This window comes from Sminthopsis crassicaudata, chromosome X (assembly GCF_048593235.1).
Source record: "Sminthopsis crassicaudata isolate SCR6 chromosome X, ASM4859323v1, whole genome shotgun sequence".
Taxonomy (NCBI): Eukaryota; Metazoa; Chordata; class Mammalia; order Dasyuromorphia; family Dasyuridae; genus Sminthopsis; species Sminthopsis crassicaudata.
The window spans coordinates 31,954,630-31,976,469 of NC_133623.1; the positions used below are offsets into that span (position 1 = coordinate 31,954,630).

General features: G+C 44.3%; 1 protein-coding gene across 10 annotated transcripts in view; it reads right to left on the reverse strand.

Annotated features, from left to right (window-relative positions):
- The window catches only part of MAMLD1 (mastermind like domain containing 1), a 467,295-nt gene that overhangs the window by 38,561 nt on the left and 406,894 nt on the right, over positions 1–21,840 (reverse strand). For all 10 annotated transcript variants that reach the window (XM_074278497.1, XM_074278496.1, XM_074278502.1 and 7 more), the window contains one exon: positions 7,321–9,063. In XM_074278497.1, coding sequence (XP_074134598.1) covers positions 7,321–9,063 — 1,743 coding nt within the window. The remainder of the gene's footprint in view (positions 1–7,320; positions 9,064–21,840) is intronic.

Genomic DNA, 21,840 nt, shown 5'->3' on the forward strand with positions numbered 1-21,840 from the left:
TACAACTGATAGTCTTAGAGAGATTCCTGGGACTCCAAGAGAAGACTCGCTTCAGCATACATGGCTAATATGTGTCAGAGGTGGGATTTGAACTCGAATCTTTTTTATTCTAAAGTCAGCTCTCTAGCCACTAAGTCATTTCCGTTCTTCTGTTGTACATCCCTGCAATCTGAAAGCCAAATTTTCCTCCCTTTCTTAGGATCTGTTAAGTAAAAGTCATTTCTTAAATATATTATGAAAGGCCTAATTTTGCACCCTTTCTCTCCCCCTACCCCAACTTAAGTAAATTTTATGACTGGTCTTCAGAAACCCAAACAGCCTAAGAGGAGGTTTCAGAAAATGGTTGGATTTTAGTGGCTAATTTAACAAGTTCATTAAGACTTAATCATCAAAAAAATTTCATAAAAACTCTCTCCCTACTGTTTAATAATAGCTCACAGAGCTTTAGACCTTTAAGGTTTACAAAGTCAATGAAGTATTATTATCCACATCTTACACATGGAGAAACTGAGATGCAGGAGCTAAGAAAGCATCAGAGCTGTAAACGCAAGTTTGGTACTTTCTCTATGACTGTGAAGCTTCTGGATTTTTGGCAAGATCTCTGCTTAGGTTATCCCATCATCTCTCCTGACTTTTCCATTTAGAATAAGGATGGCTTTTCCATTCACATTTTTATCTTTAGCATAACGGATGATGACAACTCCAGAAGCATATGTACAATGTGAAATGGCTTTAAATTTCAACACTTCACCTTATTCTTTTTCTCTAGCCAGGAAAAAAATAGAGGTTGAAGTTTAAAAGGTTAATATTTGACTGCCAGACCCATCTTAAATTCCCTCTTGAAAAAAGTAAAATGGCTTTGAAGTAAAGGATCACTGATGTCTCTCTGATAGGAAAAAAAAAAAAAACAACAACAAAAAACAAAAACCAAACCAAAAAAAAAAAAAAAAACCAAGACAAAAAAAAAAACCCCTGCTAAACTAAAAAATAAGATATCAGATTCTTAGTCAAACTAGTCTTTTCAAAGACTGAATTTCCCAAGTCCCGCGGTCTGTAGAGCTACATTTCCTGACAAATCGGGAGAGCTAACATTTTTTTTCAACCCTAAAACACTTGCCTTTGAGCATCAGATGATGAAATGAGATGATATTTGTAAAGTGCTTAGCACAATGCCTGGCACTATATAAATGCTAGTTATTATTATTACTGAGTAGTCCCTCCTCCACCTCTACCAAATAAGCCAATGTAAAACAGTGAGGCGGATGGACAAATTAGTGTAAATATAAATATAAAAAAGCAGTCACTGGGGAAGATGTTTTCACATACATAAAAACAAGCTATATAGAGGTCAAAGGCCAGGTTCAGCATTGGTGCTTTTTCTAAAGCAGATTCCTCACTAGCATCCTTTATTCTGGAAGAAAGGCACTTAATTAGCTGAAGGGCTTGGTGCTCTGCCTTCAAAAGCATGCTCCTCTTCCATTCTCTCAAAGGTCTCTGCTCTGACATTATGCTATTATCAGCATTAGCCTTTGAAATCAAATCTGCTTCTTTTTTTTTTTCTCTAGGGAATTAGAAGGTAAATTTAAAAAAAAATTACATTTTTCCCTTGCTTCTATCAAAAATAAATACACAAAAAAGGCACAAAGGAACATGGAGTGACAGAGAAAGCATTCCCAGGGTCTCCTGAAACTGGTCTAACGTCTTGGGCGGGGATTAATTTTGCTGGTTTTCAAACAGCACTTTTGAGAACAGAAAAAAGCCCGTGTGAGGTCTCTTCAGACCAGTCAAGAATGAACCATGAAAAGGGGGTTCTCTCCATATGAAGCAAGCTGGTTTTCTCATTTTTCTATTCAGTAGGAGGGCATGGTATGAGGGTTAAAAAAAAAGTCAATTTGTAATGTTAATTAAGATGACATTAATTCAAGCTGATAAGTCTGCTTAACTAGTAAAGCCCAAACCAAAGCCCCAAAAGGAACATGGGTTTCCCTTCTAATTCCCTTCAGGGAGAAAACAGCCCATGAGTTTTAAGAGACTAAAAGACCCATCTGGCTCTCCCAACTTAAGCTGGGTCTAAGCAATCTCCCAATCATTATTTTCAAAGTAAAACATTCAATCAACCAGTGGCTTGGTCTACAGGATATTACACAAAGGTGACTAAAACTTTTATCTTCAAAATGTACTGAACTGAAGAGCAATTCGGTGAACTTAAGACTTTCCCCTGTGACTTAAAAAGTGTCCTTTTGTAGACTCAAACAGGATCACAGATCTGACTGTGACATCTAGTCCAACCTATTTATTTTGCACACAGGGAAACTGAGGTCCAGAGAGCAGAAATGACTTTTCTAAAGTTTTCTTTCCTTGTTTCCTATTAGCAACCTCACCCTCAGCCATCAGTAGAGCACTGAATTAATTGAGAGACATTTATCAAGCACTTACTACTTGGTACTTCACTTTGGGGCAGAAGGGCAGCTTCTCCTGCCCTTGAGCTTACGGTCTAGACAGGGGAGACAACATGTATATACATGGGTATATTTAAAAAAAAAAAAAAGACACCAGGTAATTTTGGTGCAGAAGCTAGCAGCGGCTGAAAAGATCCCTGCCATCATTTTCTTCCACATTTGAAAAACAGGCCTATTCTTGAACTTTCACCTCCTCTCCCTTCAGGAATCCCACCATGGGTGCAGAAGCCAAACCAGCTGGGCCAAATTTGTGACTGCTTGTGCCCAACTTCCTTTTCAGTTGAAAGGAGCAGTAAGGGGTACAAGTGAGCAGCTGGGGACAGGATTTGCCCTTCCTCTGCTTATTTTTCCTGACCATGAGCACTGCCAATCGTGTTAGGTGTCAGCAGGGGTGCACCCAGCCAGGAGAATGGTGTTTACTGGAAGCTTTGAAATAACAGGTGGCCCGGAGGAATTTTTTACTGTATCCCGCCAAACTATTTCCAATGCTTGGGGAATCCAAAAGAGTTCCAGGTTTTAAATTATTGCTTGGCCTTCCCTTCTTCCTCTCAAATAAAAAATACAGCGTACAGGTAAATCATCATTAGCTATAATCCCCCTTTGACATCCTCCTTCAGAATGTACATTCCTGGAGGCAATATTAACGGTAAGACCCTTTTTGGTATCCCCCAATACAGACTGTGCTCGCGTGAACGGCTGCCAACATTCCCTCCGTAGGGAAGGAAGGGTTTGGGGAAAGGTGAAGACGAGGGGTTCTTCAGATTTACCAGCTGTCTGGTCAGTGGATGGTTTGGGGGACTGACTGACTGAAAGGGATGCAATTAATTAGTCACTGAAGATATAACGTGGCATCACACACAGCCCCGTATTCTATGGGGATTTTATCTGGCCTCTCCTGTTCTTCCTCCCAGTCAAAACACCAAAATGCTCTATCCTTGCATGTGTTACTTTGCAGCTAAAACCCTTCCTGTGCCCCTCTCTTTCTGTCCTTCAAAGGTCAGATTGCATACTTTGGGTTCACTTTTTTTCCCCAACCGGTTACTCCCCATATTTCTTCTCCACCCCAAAGCCATACCTTTCTCTCACTCTGGAGGGCAAAGGAATGGGGATATTCCACAATATATTTAAACACACATTTTTCTGCATGCAGACATATATGAATAACATTTTATATATATATATATATATATATATATATATATATATATATATATATATATATATATATATATATATATATATATATATATTTATGTATCTACACAATACACATCACGGATACACAAACACAGGAGGCTGACGCCGGACCCCGCCTCCCCCAACATTCTTTAGGATAGTGTTCATTTCCTTTTGGGCTTCTGTGTTTTTGTCTTTGAGCAATTGTAACTCTTAATCACTGGTTACCATGTGCAAAATCCAAGGTGGTGTTTCTTAATCCTGCTTTTGCAACACCCTAGGGTAGCTCCAGTCCTCTAAAGGGCTGAGCTGGTGGAGAAAGGGGTGTCCTAAAAGTCTCAGAGCAAATTGAATTGCACTCAAGTTTGCTTTTTAAAAATGACTATCAGCTTTCAGCACTCAGGGGACAGAGGGTGGGTTTCACAAGAGTCAGACCAACAAGGACAGAGTCTCATAGCACCTTATAGGTTGGAAATGCCCCCCCCTCCCCCCAGCCAGAGCTCTCTCCTGTAAGCATGGGCGTGAATGACTTTGATTTCTTTTTTTGAGTGACTTCACTTAAATCAGTCACCTGATAAGAAAGTGAAATTCCCTGAAGATGCAATGTCCTCATTCTATAGCGAAAGACGGACTACTGTACACGGCTGGAATTTTCATTTATGTCAAACTGTTCCTTCCCAGGGATTTGCTTTCTATTTTCCATTCAGAATCTGCTCTGAGAAATGACTGTACAGATTTTAAACAAATGTTCAACCTCTCAACAGCGCCTGCCATTCACAGATAGCTCAAGGAGTTGTAATCACCTGAGAAGGAAGGCCCTTTAGTGGGTAATGACTGTTGTAAGTTTGGGCTTGTAAAAATCAATGAACCACTGGGAGAATGAGAAACATGTAGCATCTATAACCATGCCTCAATTATCCTTCTCTTAGCCACTTTCTCCCAATTTGTCTCCAATATGCTTCTCTCTCTCTCTCTCTCTCTCTCTGTCTCTCTTTCTGTCTCTGTCTCTGTCTCTCTCATATCTCTCTCTCTCTCCTCTCTTCCTCTCTCTGTCTTTTTGTCACTGTGTCTCTGCCTCTCTCTGTCTACCCCTCCCCCCACTTCCCCTCCCTCTCTTTTCTTCCTCTGGAAAAGCTGCCACGACCAAGCACGGAAGCCTGGGAAGTTACGTGGGGAAATCACACAACCCCGAAGTCTGGCCAGTTAACAGGAGATGTTGACATGCCGTGACAGGAATCTTTCTTGGTACTCTTTGACTAGGAGGATAATATTCTCAGTACAGAGGTGGTAATGGAGCGAAAAGGAGGGAATAAGTCAGTCAGTTGACAAGCATTTATTAGAGAGAGAAATCAGGGAACTGGGCAAGAGCCTCAGGGGTCCGCAGTCGGGTAGGCAACTCATTGGCAATGCCTTGCCCAGAGCAGGCACTGAATAAATGCTTCTCTGGATTGGGTTCTGCAGGGACCACCTCACACAACTCCACACGATGCAGAACAGAGCCCAAGGGCTATCTTGGGAAAGCCAGCGGTTCTCCGCTTCCCCACTCTGTCCACCCACATAAAGAAGAGCACTGAGCTCTTAACTGAGCCCTGGTGGCTTACCTTAGCTTGAGGTGGAGATGGGCAACTCACACCCTTGGCGGGAGGGGGGAAGACCTAGTCCTTCCGTTATAAAGAGGACACTCCCAACCCATCCTTGCAGAATCCTGCATTCACATGGAACCTCAGAGCTGGAAGAGACCTCAAAAGCCATTTATTCCAACCTAGAGTGAAGTGGGAATCCCCACTGCAGCATTCCTGGAAAACAGTCATTCATCCTGGGCCTGAAGAGCGTCAGTGAGTGAGAACCCTCTGGCCTGGATGTGGTCCCCTCTACTCTGTGACAGTTCTCACCATTAGGCAGCTACTGGAGATGACTGGCTGCCACGTGAGGGAGAGGCTAGGAGCTATGTGATTTGGTGGTAGAGAACACGCTTTGCGCTACTGAGTAAATAAAGACATGGGAAGAAGAGAACAGCCTAGTATGGTGGGAAGGAGGCTAGACTTGAAAGTCCAAAGACCTAATCTAGAACTTTGGCTCTGTGAATTTGTGTGACTCTTGGCAAATCTGCTCACCTCCCAGGACCTCGGTTTTCTCTTCTGTAAAATGAGAACATTGAACCAGCTGAAGGCTCTTAACGCAAAATCTAGGGAGAATGTGATTTCTTTTGATAACTGCATTTCAATGTCATCTTCTAAATCACATTGTGTGCATTTAAATCAAATTACAGAAGGAGAAATTACAGAAGAAAATTACAGAAGAATGCCTGAAATTGCTTTCATCAAAAGAAAATTTCTGTGAATCACCTCTTCTAACAAAGGCCAGGTCTGACTCAACTATCCTTCCTTTCATTGGGCTTCATTTGATAGATCATCTCTTAAAGAAATCTCAAGATGAAGGAGACAACAAGTTTTCCCCAAGGTGACGGTAAAAAAGAATCAGTGTCTTCATTGGGGAAGAACAGGAATAGTCTGAGGCAACATGCTCCTCTGGAGGCCCCTAGGTAAGCTGAAATGACCCTGAGTTTCCAAAGGCTATTCAGGGAAATCTAAATTCTTGCTGGTCCTACCAAGCCAGAGAGGCTTCTGGGACAGTTGTGGCAACACACTACACGTCTACTGTCCTACTCCTGGTCTTGCTAAGTGCACAGAGGCTCCCTCATCACCAGAAGGCTAGATACTGAGTAATACATTTGCAAGTATCCCACGATCCAACAAAACCATGTATCAGAGAATAATAAGGCTTACAATCTTAATTGATGGAAGGAATAGTCATCCTAATGAAATCAGGGATCCCGTTAATCTCTTTGGGCCTTCTTCTCTGTGCACTCATAATCTAGTCAAATTGGCTTTCTGAGTCCACGTTTCCTACCTCCAAACCTATTAGCTGGTGCTCATTTGTGGAGTACATGCCCTCCTCACCTCTGATCCTTAACATTTCTAGCTTCCTTTAAAGCTCTGCTCAAGTGCTGCCACATCCCAGAAGCCTTTTCTGATTGCTCTCACCCCTACCAAGTGCTAGGGTTCCCACTAGGAAAAATTGACCTTGTATTATTTGCTTGGCATATATTTCATATTTCCTAAAAGGTTGTTTCCCCTCATAGAATGTAAGCTCCTTGAAGGCAGGAACACTTTCATTTTTTGCATCCCTAGCACCTAGTTCTTAACACATAGTGGGAGTTTCATAAAAGTCTGTTGTTGAAGTGAACCTGATTTATAACTTTTCTGGTTGAAGAGCACCCTGGCACGAATGCTTATGGCAGCAAAGTTTAAACAAATAAATGATCGTATCTCTTGTACAGTAATTTTTTCCAGTGGTGTTGTTAGGTTTGCTGAATCAATCCCCTTATGAGCAAGAGCACCTGCTAGCTAGAATAACCCATCTATGGCCAGGGGGTGCCGAACCGCTCTCACTTGGGAAGCTGCCTCACCTGAATGGGGGCCCGAATCGGTAACTCTGACCTCATTAACTCTAAAAACTAGTCAGACACACACAACTGGCTGGCTTCAATATGCTTTCCCCCATATCAAGCCCCATCTTGGGGTCAGGATACCTAGATGCGCTCTCCATAATTAGGCCACAATAGAATATAACATTTTCCCAAGTCAGCAGGAAACTAACAAAAGCCAACCTGAGATTCTCTCACCTGTCTAGGCTGAGAAGGCAAAGAGGCAGGTGACATATGTCGTTGGGTCCTCTGCGGTTGCTGCATCATCTGCTGTAGCAAAAACTGTGTACTGTTGGGCTGCTGGGCCTGCAGCTGCTGAGTGGAGGCCTGCGGAGGCTGCTGCAGATAGTGGAGCAGGGACTGCTGCCCTGAGCTTGCGGTCATGGTTGCCACCTTCTGGGGGGCTGCCTCAGAAGTGAAGTGGGACAGGGGCTTGGTATTGCCAAAGGAAAAGGGCTCCTGACTTCCAGGGCCTTCATTCACCAGCCCGGACTGCAAGCCACCGGAAGCTTGCTGTAGGATCACACTGAGATTTTTCGACGGATTGTTGCTCATGGTCTTATAGAGCGGGTTCTGCTGCTGCTGCTGCTGCGGCTGTGGCGGCGGCGGCGGTGGCGGCGGCTGTGGCTGCTGCATGCCCGCGGGGTTACTGATGTTTGAGATCAGAGCGCCCTGTGGACTGAAGGACTGCTGATGCAGAGCCGGGCTGGAGAGCTTGTCTGGCCGGTACGGCGAGGATGGATTGGTAGTGACCATGCTCGAGACCAGGCTGCTCGAAGGACTCTTGATACTGGTAGTAGGGATGGCCGGGGAGGTCAAGTTGGAAAGCATGACATTGGGAGGGCTGAACTGCTGCTGCTGCTGAGTGAGAATGGGACTGGACATCATCTCCGAACCAAAGGGCCCGGAGGGCCCGCCGCTAGAGTTGCCGCTGACGGACAGATTGGAAAGCAAGGCGGTGGGAGAGGTCTGGAGGTTGCTCCCCGGCAGAGTGGTGGATGATATTCCAGACACCATGATGCTCTGAGGGCTGTACGGCTGTTGGTGTGGTGAGGACCCCGGTGGGTATGGTGGAGAAAGGCCCGGAGACGCCATAGTAGACCAGCTGGATGTTGGCATTTGCTGTTTTGTAGAAGATACTTGCTTGCTGGCTGCCAGGGCCTTCAGTTGGTGGGCGTGATGCCAGTGAGGTCCAGACAAGGTGGGTAAGGAGCCAGTTAGCATATTCCGGGGCTGGCACTTCGTCTGGGTTGTCGAAGAAACGGGCGAGGTGGTAGGCTTGCTGGGAGGATGAGCCGGGTAGCTCGCTCCTGCCGAGGAGGGCCGCAGCTGAGGCGACCCGCTCGTCACCGTCTGGCCGCAGCTAGGAGAAAACTCCTTGCTGGTGACGTGGTTCTCCAGGTGAGCCGTTTGAGGAGAAGGTTTAGGAGTGCTCCTCAAGGTGGGTGGCGCAGAAACTATCCCGAGTGGCTCTTCTGGCTTGCTCCCCAGAATATTTTCCAGATCGAGATCATTAGGAGAAGGGTCTGGCATTTTGGTTAGCTCTTCCAGGAGATCTTGAAGCTCCTGATCCACAGTCTGCAGACTGTTTCCTTTTTCATCATAATGAGCCATACTGTCCGGTCCGCCCATCGGCCCTTTCTGTCCGACCTCTGTATTTGGTGGCATGCTGAACGAAGATCCAATGTCATTATCGTTCATCTGATTATTTTCCAGTAGGGCCGAATGGTCAGCCATGCCCATGGATGAAGAATTATGATCCAGAGAAAATGGCGACATCTGTATCTCTGGACATGAGCTACTGGGGTTGGTACTTTGTCCCATAGAAAGAGTAACATCATCAAGGCAAGGTCTCTTAATGTCATGAGGGTAAAGGTCATCAAACGAACTGCTGTCAGGAAAGTTGTCTCCTTCCAGTTTCCTCTTAATGGATCCCTGGGACTGAAAGAAAAAAGATAATAAGTATTTGGCACATCAGAACAGCAAAGGAAATTAGTGAAACGGGGCTCTTCCAACAGAAGCCAGCTGCTGAAAGGAGACCTTAAAGGTAAACCGGCCCCGCCCTGATTAAAGCGAGCAGATACCGGAGCTGGATAATATTTTCTCAGCTTGTTTCTTTGTCTCCTTTTCTCCTAAACGGTTTTATTACATTTCAAATCGGGCATTAAGCCCCTTACATATTAAGCATGCCAAATAGTTATGTAAAAAGTCTTCTTTGCCCAATTAATGGGAGAGTGCAATGAAACGAGGCAGAAATCATCAATTGGATGAGCCGTTGCCAAAGCCAGACATTTAAGAGCTAACTAGGAAAAATCTAAGATATTTTTTGATTCCTCAGAGCCAGTATGTCTGAAATAATCTTCCAAGCGACACATGTTCCAATTTTTTTCTAAGTGACATATCAATATGGACATTAAGCTTTCAAACCGTCTCCTTCAAAGACGCTTCCTCAATCGCCCTGCATCTCCCGCATGGGCTCGGCGCTTTTGCCCGGGGGCCGACTGTCCCTCGGTGCCCGGCACTCACTTGCCTCTCGCCTCACCCTCTTCTGATTCCCGTCTTCCTTTCGGACAGACATCAGATCCCCTCTCCTGCATCTATCATCTTGGGTACCCATCTCCCATCCCCATCTCCCCTCCCCCAGCTGCTAGTCAGCTTCTCTTCCTCCTCCTCAAATTGTCTTATATTTCCTTATTCCCCCAGGCCAACACACCATTAGAATGTAAACCCCCTGAAGACAAGGGTTAGTTAATTTTTCTTCGCATGATCCATTCCTTGCTCGGTGCCTGGCACATAGTAGGTACCCAACCAATGCTTGTCGTGGGAGCGACTACTGGACAAATACCAAGCAATAGATAAAATCTTTAATCTGGAGGACACTACCAAGCTTTGGACTTTAAAATAAAGTGAAGACATTAGTCACTCAGTCCATTTAAATGAGAGAATTATTCATCCAGACCTCTTGAAAAATGCTCCCCGAACACAATGGTTCTTTCACTGGTTTCATTCCTCATGCCAGGCCAGACCTTCCTAAATACAATTTTCTGTGGCTATCATTTTAATAACCACACCCTGTATATCAATGGGATTAACACCATAGCCACAAGTGAAAAGGGACAATTGTGTGTGTGGGGGAAGAGAGATAGACTACCTGTGTCCTGATTAATCAAGAGGAAAGGAGGAGAGAGAATTTGAAATGGAGCTAAATGCCAAGGAAGGGTAGGATGGCTCAGATTAGACAGGCTTCCTCTTTAACATAGCTTTAGATAACTTTTCTTTAAAAAAAGGCAGTCTTACAAGGAAATGTGAGGTTGACCTAATGATCCCCATGCTTCTTTTCTGACTAGCTTATACTTAAAGCTGAGCTCACAGCATGGAGACGGTACACTTGCAAACAATAGAGAAGGCAGGCAGCAGTCCCCCTTGCGTGTCTAATTTGGGCTTGGAGTTCTAAATGATCACCTGTCCACTTAATAAATGTTTATTGACTGACTGACTGATTGGTATATGGAGAGTTCCCAGGCAGAGTTCACAAGCAGCTGTGTCTAAATCCCAGGTCAGGAAGTTTTAGTCTCCTTATTTCACAGCTTCAAGAAGTAGGTTTCTCCCTTTTAAAAACACACACACACACACACACACACACACACACACACACACACACACACACACCTGGTTGCAGTCCAGAAATGACTGCTTAGAGTTTTCCCCAAACCTGCAACACCTCTAAAGGATATCAGGCTCTCACAGAGGAGACTGCCAATCCAGGACAAAGGGGCCTGAAACATCTCCAAGTTCTCTGTGGGCAGGACTGCCAACTAGCAGGAGGAGAGAGAGTGGTTGATCTGTGCACAGTTCTAGAATAAAGAGCTTCACTGAAGGCAGAGAAGATCGGCCCAGTCACACAAGCAAATGCTTCTGGGACCGTAGCGAGACACTGCTAAGTTGGGGTAAGGGCAATGGACTGGGAGCAAGAAACAGGCCGCAGGCGGGAGGGCAAATAGGTACCATCTATAGTTCTCTCTCATTTTTATTGCAGGACATATAGTCTTGGAACCTGTTCTGGAACAGGAGAATCCAACTTAAAACCCAGGAAGTACTGCCCCATGCCTTTCTTTCTCTATCTTCTACCCCCAACCCCATACCTTTCTATCAGCAAGAGGGACCCTCTAAAAAACAAACACCAGTCATGGGCCATGAGATATTTCTCCTCTTTGGGGTTCAAAACACTGAGGTTTGGAACACTCCAAATCTTGGGACAACAAAGATGATTCACTATAAGCCAAGGATCTTGGGTAACCCGACTGTCTCTAGGGGCTAAAATATAGGCCCTATGGTGCCAGAAATTTCAGGATATAGTGTAGTACTTTGCCTTTCTCGGGCTTACTTTCAAAGGCTCCTTTGATCATACTTAGAAATCTTTTAGAGACAAATGTGTTGTTTCCAACTTTATGGTGAGGGTTTGCAAATGCTAGTCATAAAACTTGGACCTCACAGAGCCCTAGCAGTACAATTCAAATGCTGACCAACTTGAAACAAGGCCTTAGTAAAGAAGGATTATAGAGGAAGCCAAGAAAGAGAGAAGAGGGAAAAGAAAAAGAAAAGTGAACCCTCTGAGCTTTGGCCTTTCAAGCTAAGTAGTGGATAGGCCAATAGGCCAATTATCCAGATATTCTTTTCTCTCTCAGTTTAAAAAGAAAAAGGTTTGCTGCAGTGTTTCCTTCTCTTTTGTCACATGATCTGGGACTCATTGGAGTCCATGCTATATTCCTATGCTCTTTGCCAGAGGTGGGCCTGATCCTTTTCTCTATTTTTCTCCAGCCCTGCTTGAAGGCCAAAGGCCAAAATAGGCACATTGACATGGCTCTGCAATGGTTCTGATGAGAACGGAGTTGAGAATTTCACAAAGACACTTGCCATTTTAGGTCATGTGTTTGTAACTGCTGCAAACGCCTCACTGTTCTGGTTTGACTTCCAAAATCAGCACTACAGGATTCTGGGTCAACTAAACTCCATCTGTTGTTTTTGGCAGATCCTTAATCAGCCATTCCTGGGTACTTCTAGACCAGGGGTTCTGGGGCCCGTGGATAGATTTCAGGGGGCCAATGAATTTGTATGGGAAAAAAATCCATCTTTATTTTTACTAACCTCTACTGGAATTTAGTATTTCCTTCAATGGTTAAAAACAAAACAAACACAAAAAACTTTATCATAAGAAGTGGTCCAGAGGCCACGGGTGGACATTTACAGATAGGGTAGATTTGGGTATAATAGAAAGGAAAACTTTCTAGCAATTACAGTTGTCTACAAGTAGAGCAGGAACCAGGATGATTCAGTGGTAAGAACTCTGAATTTGGAACCCAAGGATCTGGATTCAGATCTCAGCTCTGCCACTTTCTCTCTCAGAGCAGACAAGTCTATTTTCTTCTCTGGACATGTTTCCCCATCTAGGAAATGAAGGGATCGGTCAGGAGGGGATGTCTAAGGAGACTTTCTAGTTCTAGAGCTTGTGAACCACTATGGGATGTGTTGCCTGGAAAGACAGTGAGTCTTCAATACCACAGGTCACGAGAAGACCATTTGTCAGGGATGTGGAGAAAGGATTTGGCCCACTAGAAAGAGTTGGACTGGGTGGCTTTGGGGTTCCTTCTTGTGCTGAGACTTCCTTGTGACTCTGCATAATTTTCAAATCGCTTTGGCCCCTTCCTTTTTTCTTCTTCTTCTTCTAATAATGAAGACAATACGAGATCCTAGGCTGTAAGAACTAAACGAAACCGTAGAGGTTGAGTGGACAACTCCTATCATTTCTCCCCCTGTCCATCTCTCAAATACCTCCTTTTCCCTCCACTCACACGGACGCCACTCTAGTTCAGGTTCTCCTCACCTCTTGTCTAAGTGACTGAAAGAGCCTGGTCATTCTGCATCAAATTGCCCACCAATCCAATCCATTCTTTACTCGACTGTCAGAGTGATTTTCCTAAAGCGTAGGTCCGGCAAGGCCACTCTCCTTAATTCGGTCAACTCCAGTGTCTCCCTAATATCTCCCGCCTCAAATATATACTCTTCTGTTTGGCATTTAGAACTTTGCACAACACAGATTCATTCCTCCTTTTTTTTTTTTTTTTAAACTTCCTTGCACATTATTCCCCTCTACACTTTCTACAGTCCAGATCTATCACCCTACTTGCTGTTCCTCATTCATGCTACCCCATTTCCCACCTCGGTGACTGAAATACTCTCCCCTCCGCAAGTGCAAACTTCACCTATTCCTCTTTTGTCTGTACCTATTCATATACATGCTCTTTCCCCCATTACAATGGGAAAGGGAGAGCCTTTTCTTTGTAACCCTCTTTGTAACCCCAGAACTCAGCACAGTGTAAACACTTCATAGATGCTGGATGATAGTCCAACTCCTTCACATTAAAGAGATAGAAACTAAGGCCCAGAGCGCAGCTCTGACCCGCCAAAAGTCACACAGTAAATCACAGAACCAAAATTCAAACCCAGCTTCCTGACTCCCAGTCCAGTGCTTTGCTTTTGGAGGTGGGGGGTGGGGAAGGGGGACAATCACGACAACTAGTATTATTTGGAATGAATGATTTCATACCAACATCAATTTTCTACACACTGCAGAAGTTCAAATTCATTCGCAAAAGCAAGAGCAGAGTAGACAAAGCTACCAATGTGATCTCATATGACTTGATAAACAATCATTAAAATTCATTGCAGAGCATGTGATAGTTCTCCCTCCCCTCAAATTATTAGGGAACAAAGACAGTCCTTTTGATCTGGGCCAAGTTCAGCTTTGAACTCAACATTATTTCTAGTCTACTTTGAAAATATGACAATATGGGAACTTTTTTATGGTTTTAGTCATAGAATGAAAAAAAAAAAGGCAAAGGTTTCTTGGAGGTGGTCTGGCTCACCAATGCACAGGCCCTGTTCACAATGCTAGCAAAGAAGGGGAAAAAAATCCTAATTGTTTGCACTGTTCTTTCCGAAATCTACTAGGCATAAATTATGAACGTTTTGTTTTTAACTTCCTACGCTTTGAGGTATACAGGAAAAAAAAATCTCCCTTAGTTCCCTTGCAAAAGCTGTCTATATTTTCTGCTGGGTGAGGGATAGAATGACAGAGATGCTAACTAAATAAACATTCCACTCTATACCACAGGGGCACCTCACTTTGGGCATGGAGAAGCAGGATGAGCCCTCATCAAATTGGGAAGTGGTTTGGCCAGGCTTCCAGCTTCCTTTCTTTAGGTTCTCTCCCCACCCCCAGTTTGTATTTTAATTAAAACAACAACAACTCAAAGCTTATGGTGGAAAGTCAGAATCAGCCTAATAGGTAGGGAGGTATTTGGGAGTTGGGTTGTCTTGGATGGGCAAGGGGAGCCATCTTTTGGGCTCCGTATACAATATACAACCTCACTTGGCTGGGTGACTCAAAGGTCCCCCTGGGAAAGCATTTCCAATGCCAGTACTACATCTACTTGGCAATACCCAGCACACTCTCGTGGTGAATTTCAGAGGTCTCTAGCTACAGGTAGTTTTCTAACCTCTACTCGAGAATGGATCTCTCAGCCCATCATGGGCCTAAGTGGAAAGAGCACACTGCATCTCTAGTGCTCTTTATAATCCACTTGCATGGACTTTTCTGGGTCTCATTTTTCTCCTCAGTAAAATTGGGGAGGTGTATCAGATGATCTCTAAGCTCCTAGCCAACTTAAATTTTATAATCCCCTGACCATATGAACCCATGAACTTGCTACTTTGGACTCTTCACTGAGAATCCCTGCAAAGGGTACCTCCAAACATAGTTCACAGAACTCGGGGTAGAGCCTTACATAAAGCCAAGAATCTCTTTGTTATGTGGATAAACCATTGCTGACTTTATCAAGTTGACAAGTTTATATTTTAGCGTACTGGATTTTCTTAAGCACGATTTCGCTCTTTAAGAAACAGCTCATGTAGTAAACTAGACCCTGGATTCAGATCTATATTGTAACCTCTTTTGCGAGTGGCCAGCACAACATGCGAGGGGCTCAGGCTCACTAACATGGCCTGGCTTGCTTGCTAGGCAAATTTTACCTCCTCCACAATGGCCAATATCAGTGAAGTCAGCACTTCATTTTGGGTCTATTGAAAATCATTCTCTGCACTTCCTTCCCTTCTTTGCAGGGGGTATGTGTGTGGTGGGGGGGGGAGGAGGGAGGATGACTATGGATATGGAACACTGCATATACTGTCCTGCTTGATTGATGTGTGGATTAGTTTTGCTGAACTGCTTTTTTCTCCTTTCTTTTTTTCTTCTTTGTTATAAGGGATGGCTCTCTGAGTGGGAGAGAGGGAGGGATGCACTTACTGAGAAAAGAAGGCAATGGAAAAGCAAAAGATGTCAATGAAATTAATTTCAACAAGAAAAACGATTCTCTCTTCCCATTTCTGCAACTTACCAAATATGTAAACAACTGATATTCATCAGCTGGAATATCTTCTTTCGAATTCTTTGGACACAAGGGTTTTCTCAGGAAAAAAAGCGCAAATCAAGCGGAGAGAGACAGGGAAAAAAGATGATGGGCCCCGATCAGGGTCGTGTTATAGGGATTTTGTACTCATGGGGCGCCACCGATCATCCTGGGACACTCCCTTTTCCTGTTTCCATCAATGGCACTGACTGAGCTGTCAGTCATCATCAGGCCAGCTGGTAATTATTTACAGAGTATAACAATCTGGGGGGGGGGGCTGTCCTCTCCTCCTGTGGAGGATCATTCCCCCCCAAAAAAAAGGATTCTTAAGCAGCAGTATGAGGACACCAAGTGCTGATTGCTGAGGACGCCAGTGGCTTCCCAGAAGCACAGTGGAGGGCACCTCAAAGGTCATTTGGTCCAACATGTACCTCTCTCTAGCTTCCCCCCACATTGTCCCTATTTCTGTTCTCTGGGGTCAAATGGAATGAGCCTAATCCCTCTTTCACATGACAACCCTTCTAGTATTTGGAGATAGTCATCAACCTGCTTGACCTTTTCTGGATGTACTCCAGTTTATCAATAACCTTCTTAGAATGTGGTTCCCAGAACTGAACAGAACACACCAGCTGTGAGCTGATCTGGGTACAGGACAACAAAGCTATCCCCCTTCTTTAGTTCTGGACACTGTGCCTCTCCTCACATAGACCAGAACACTTCAAGGTTGTTTTTTTTTTTTTTTTTTTTTGTTTTTTTGTTTTTTGTTTTTTTCTTTAGGCTGCTTGATCACGTGGGTTGAAAATGCCTGGGTGATGACAAAACCTCCCAGATCCTGCAACTTGGGGTCTCCTTTACCACTATGGAACTTTGGGGGGGGTGGGGAGATCCTCCAGCTATCATTAATGATTTATCATTACTATTCCGAAATCCTATTGTTATCACATTATAATAAAATTGATTTCTTCTTATTATCATTATTAAAGATTTAAGAAATGTCTATATTGTAGTTGGCACCAGGTTTGGATTGCGAACAGTGGTATGGGTCAGCATACAAACACATATGTGATTATCAACACAGTTTATGCGCAGATGCTGGGATTCGACACCACAAAGAAAATCCCCCTATCCCACAGAATCAGGACGTCCCTGCATTTCAAGAAATGAGAGCTGAGAACAGCAGGGAATCCTAGAAGCTGACTGAGTCCTAAAAAAGGCCCTGACTCACTGGCTAACCTTTGCAAAGGGGTCCCGGGAAGGGAAGATTCTACCCCTGCTAGGAAGGCCCTCTGACTGCCAATGAGTCAACACTTCTACGGTCCAGCTCACCGAGTGATGAATTTGAACTCCACATTCTAAAGCTCATCCTCTCTAGCTGTTCCTTAGGAAATTCAGCTGTGCTAACATATCTCATTGACCCATGCCCCGACTGCTGCTCTTGCCAACAACTCAGATCTCAGCCCGACCATGTCTGGGGGTCCCAAACAACTCTTGTCCATCTCTCTGTTTAAGTTTGTAATATGCTGAATTGGGGGTGGGGAGTTACTGGATGTATTTTGCCATTGAGAGGGTGCCAGCGGAGCAGAGGGCTCTTGGGTCTCGCCGTGAAACTAGTCTTCTCCTCCCCACCCCAGTACGTTCTTTCCCTTCCGATAGCTCCGTATGACCCTTCTTTGAAGTTTCTCATTGGTTCTATGTCACAGCCTGCTTCCACCCACCATGTGCCTTTCCATTGCCATCTGTGGAATACTCAATTCCAAATCTTCAGACACTAGTATTCTGCGATTTGGAGTCATACGATACTGGTAAAATCAAGATGGGCCCTTGTTTGTAGCAGAAGCCTGGGAGAGCTCTGCAATTTCCCTGAGATAATTCAACCTGCTCCCTTCCTCCTGTTTAACTCTGAGCCCAAGTCACTGGCCAACTGCACTGTCTGTCCGAGCTTTCTCTGCCCTCTCGGCTCTCCCCCACTTTTCTCCCCGCCGTGACTACTGGAGACATGGCCTCTAAGACAGCGTTACCATTATATATTATATCTATATAGTTGCTGTGAGGGTCAAATGAGATAATATATGTAAACCTTCGAGGAGCAATAAAAATGTCAACTAATTATTATTACCTCCATCTCAGAGTTGTTGTAGGAAAAATGCTTTGTAAACCTTAAAGCATTATGGCAACAAGAGCTCTTCTTATTACTACAGAAAGGGGAAGCACAGAGGAAGGGGAGGGAAGCGAGGAGCAAGGGTTTAACTAAACTGACCCAAGGTTTACTGCTGCTCTTGATTGCCTCGTTTTTAAAAATACCACACACTGTCAACCCAAAGTGGTCAGCATTTGCCAGCGGCAAAGTGTTTGCTGTACTCAGCCATCCATACTTGAGTGTTTGTGGCTTAGACAAGCTTCGATGAGAGCTATCTGCACATCAGCCCCAAGGGTTTCAAGCAGCCCCAACGAGAGCAGTCACGAAAGGAGCAAACCCAATCTGGCAATTTTCCATTCCAACCTACAGATTTCAAGAAATGCTTTGTACCTTTTTGTAGCCACACCATTTGGGAGGACTGACACTTCCAAGAGTGGCTCAGGGCTCGGAGAGCTAGCTTGTTTAAACAATAACATCCTTTCTGACTTTCTAAGAAGGACCGTAGAAACAGAACATCCTAGAGGGGGTAGAGACAAGAATTCTCATGTAGCCTACCACCTCATTTGACAAAGGAGGAACCTGTGGCCCTCAGAGAAGTCATTTGCCTGAGGTTACTAAACAAGTAATTAGGGGCAGCTAGGTGGCGCTGCAGTGGATCCAGAGCCCGGGATGGAGTCAGGGAGACTCCTCTTCCAGAGTTCAAATTTGGTCTTGGACATTCACTTAACTGTGTGACCCTGGACAGGTCACTTCGCCTGTTTGCCTCAGTTTCCTCACCTGTAAATGAGCTGCCAATGGAAATGGCAGAGCATTCTAGGATCTCAAGAAAATCCCAAGTGGGGTCACTTAAGTTGGACATAATTGAAACAACTGAACGACAACAACTCAACAACAACAATAACAACACAGGGAGTTAGTAGTAAGGCTAGAAGTGAAACCCAGGTCTCCAATTCATAGAGCAGTGCTCATTTCCACTATATTCTCGTATCTCTTGTCACTATGGCTCCAGGAACTAAAGGGTGGTTTTGGGCTGGCTACATAAGACCTTAACTCTGAGGTCAGGAACTGGGCATTTCTAACTTCAGGAGTTCTAGGAACTTTAGGAAACGAGGGCTTTTCCCCATCTGTCCCTTGGAAGAGATTACCAACCAGCGTTCCTGCCTGCCACTGTCAGCAGCCTGGCTAGGCCAGGCTCCTGGAGCTTTCCTCCATCTGTTTCACCATGATGAAGAACAATTTGAATAGAAAAGCAGTGTCTAGAACATGGAAGGTCATGGTCCTGCTATACTTTGTTCTGCGGAGATCACATTTGAAGTGTCTGTGTACACATCTGGGTACTGACTTTGAAGCTAAAAGTGCCCAGAAGAAGATGACCAAGATGGAAAGGGGATTGGAAATCATGCTGCATGAGGAGAACTTGAAGAAACTGGGAATCATGGGCCAGAGAAGAAGAGACTTAAGAAGGGCACAGCACTGGACTTGAAGTATTCAAAGGGCTGTCTTGTGGAAGAGGGGGTCAGAGCGGTGCTCTTTGTCCCCACGGGGCAAAACTAGGCACAAGTTATTGGGAGTCAGATTTTAGCTCTACATCAGGAAGATCTTCCTAGTAATTAGAGCACTCCTAAATTGCAACTGGATGTCCTGGGGGAATTAATGTGTTATCCTTCTCTGTGCATCTCCATGCAGTGTCTGGAGCACCACTCATCCAGAATGCTTCAGACTAACTTACCTCTAGGGTCCCTTCTTTCTCTTTGTGGTAAATCTTGGTAAAGAGCTAGATTTCAACAGGGATGGTGATGAAAGGATTTAGACAGTGCTTTAATATTTGCAAAATACTTTATTGACCCATTTGATCCTTTACACAACAACCTTGGGTCCTAAGTGCTGTTATTATCCCCATTTTACAGATGAGGAAACTGAGGCTAAGAAAGGTAAAGTGACTTGTTCTGGTTCACACAACCTATGAGCATCTGAAGCCAGATGTGAACTCTGGTCTTCCTGGCTCCAGATCCAGAGCTCTATCTATCTTACCACCTAGATGAAGACAATGATGAAAAAATCACCAGCTCGGAGCAGCATCGAGTTTTTGGCTAAGTCTTGAAAACACTTGGGAACAGCATCCTACTCATAATTCTATCCCAGGGAAGGCACTAGGTGCTACGAAGAAGATAGTATTCTTTGTGCTCGACCAGCCTGGATTGGTACCCTGGGTCCGTCCAGGCTCAGAGAGAGAAAGACGACTCATTGTACAAAAACCGAGACAGGCCTTCCCTGGGATGGTTAGGAGCCCTCTGTAACTCACAGAAACTTGACACTGTCCTGAGGTGGTGATTTATCATCACCGTCATTGTCAACTCTCTACAAAACATTGGAATCAAGGGCTCGATCAGCAGCCTCTCCATCTGACCTGATTTAGACTGGGCAAGGAGGGCAAATACCGGTGACAAGGCAGTTAATTCTCTTGGTAAGTAGAAGTTCCTCAGAATTTCACAGACTTGAGAGATCATGGAAGAAAGGAAAAGCTATTACTAATTCTTCCCATGATGTTATCCAATACCACCAAGAAGGCGAAGACACAGCGAAACGTTTAGGTTCCCCACTTGGGAAAACTTGATGGCTGGTGGCCTTCATGATCGCCAAAGTCCCTTCCCCAGATCACCATCTATGCCCCCAAAGTTGCTTCCCCTTGGTTTGCAGCATGGGGGGGTGGGAAATCGATCCCCAGTAAACAAAACAAAGCAAAAACAGCTCCTTCCATGAACTAATGGGCTTAGGATATCTTATCTCTCTGGAGTCCTTCTAGCTCTCTTTCTCTAGGTTATAGGTCCACTATAATCCATTCTCTGAATTTTACTTTCTTCCTCCATAAAATATGGCGTTGGAGGAAAAGGTAGTGGTCTAGGCAGTTTCTAAGATTCCTTCCCTTAGTCTAAGAGATTCTCTTGCTCCTTTAGTATTGCGAGGAGGAGAACTGGATTCCATAGTTCTGTTCTCCTTAACTTCTGTCTCCTCGTTTGGAAAATGGAGATAATAACTACACATTCCTCCCTCACAATGGCAATCCTATTGTAAAGTACTTCATAATCCTTTAGGCTATATATATGTATATATGTATTTACATATATAAATGCTAGCTATGATAATTATTATTCTCCAAGAATATACCCCCTGGGTTTGACAAGCTAGCACATTGCTCAAACAAGACATTTGACTTTACTGCAAATTTCACCTGCCCCTAAATATAACAGAATCGATTAATTTGTGGATTATTAGCAAGTCTTAAATCTCGTACCCCATTTTACAACACAAAGCGGGCACGCACCCCCCCCCAAGCATATTCCTATCATTATTACAAGGTATTATTTTTGCCCAATTAAATTTCAGGGTGAGTTAGTCCTGTCCCCTCGCAAGGGCTTAAGCTGAAGAAGGGAAGGGAAGTGGAGATCCATCACCCAACGATATCTCTATTCCCCAGTGCTTGCTATGTGTAATGAAACATTAGCCTCTAACACGGACACATGTAAGAACATTCCCCACAATGAAGGCTGCTAATTCTCAGCTCCTAAACTCTGGTCCACTGTGAGAAGTAGTGATCTACTTTTCAAGTGAGTTATTTGAGAGCCGCTGTAATTCAAACCCTGCCAATCAATCAATCAATCAATCAATCTTTGTCTACCCATATGTCAATCAAAGGGGCCTAGAGTTGGTAAAAAGCAAAATAAAAAACCTGCTCTCGATTAACTGTTTCCACAGGCCCGAGCGGAACGGCATCCATTTCCTTCTAGGCTTGTGTCAGCAAACTACCGAGAGGCTATTAAATGAAAGAAGTGAGATTAGGTACGTGAAATAAAGAGCATAATTGGAATTAGCCACTTTCCGATTCATGCCTTGTTCTGCCATCCCTCCTTTTCAACTCTCCTGACCAGACAGACTTCTAATATACCAAAAACCATCTGAAAATAGTGGAAGCGAGCAGACAGTGGAGGGGCACAAAGCCTTCCTTATGTACTGCCCGTTGTCCCCCCCCTTTCCCTATTCCCCCTAATCAGGAAACTAGATAAATTAAGGCCTATGGGTGGGACCCAGCATGAGGATACCACCTGCTCTCTTTAGCAA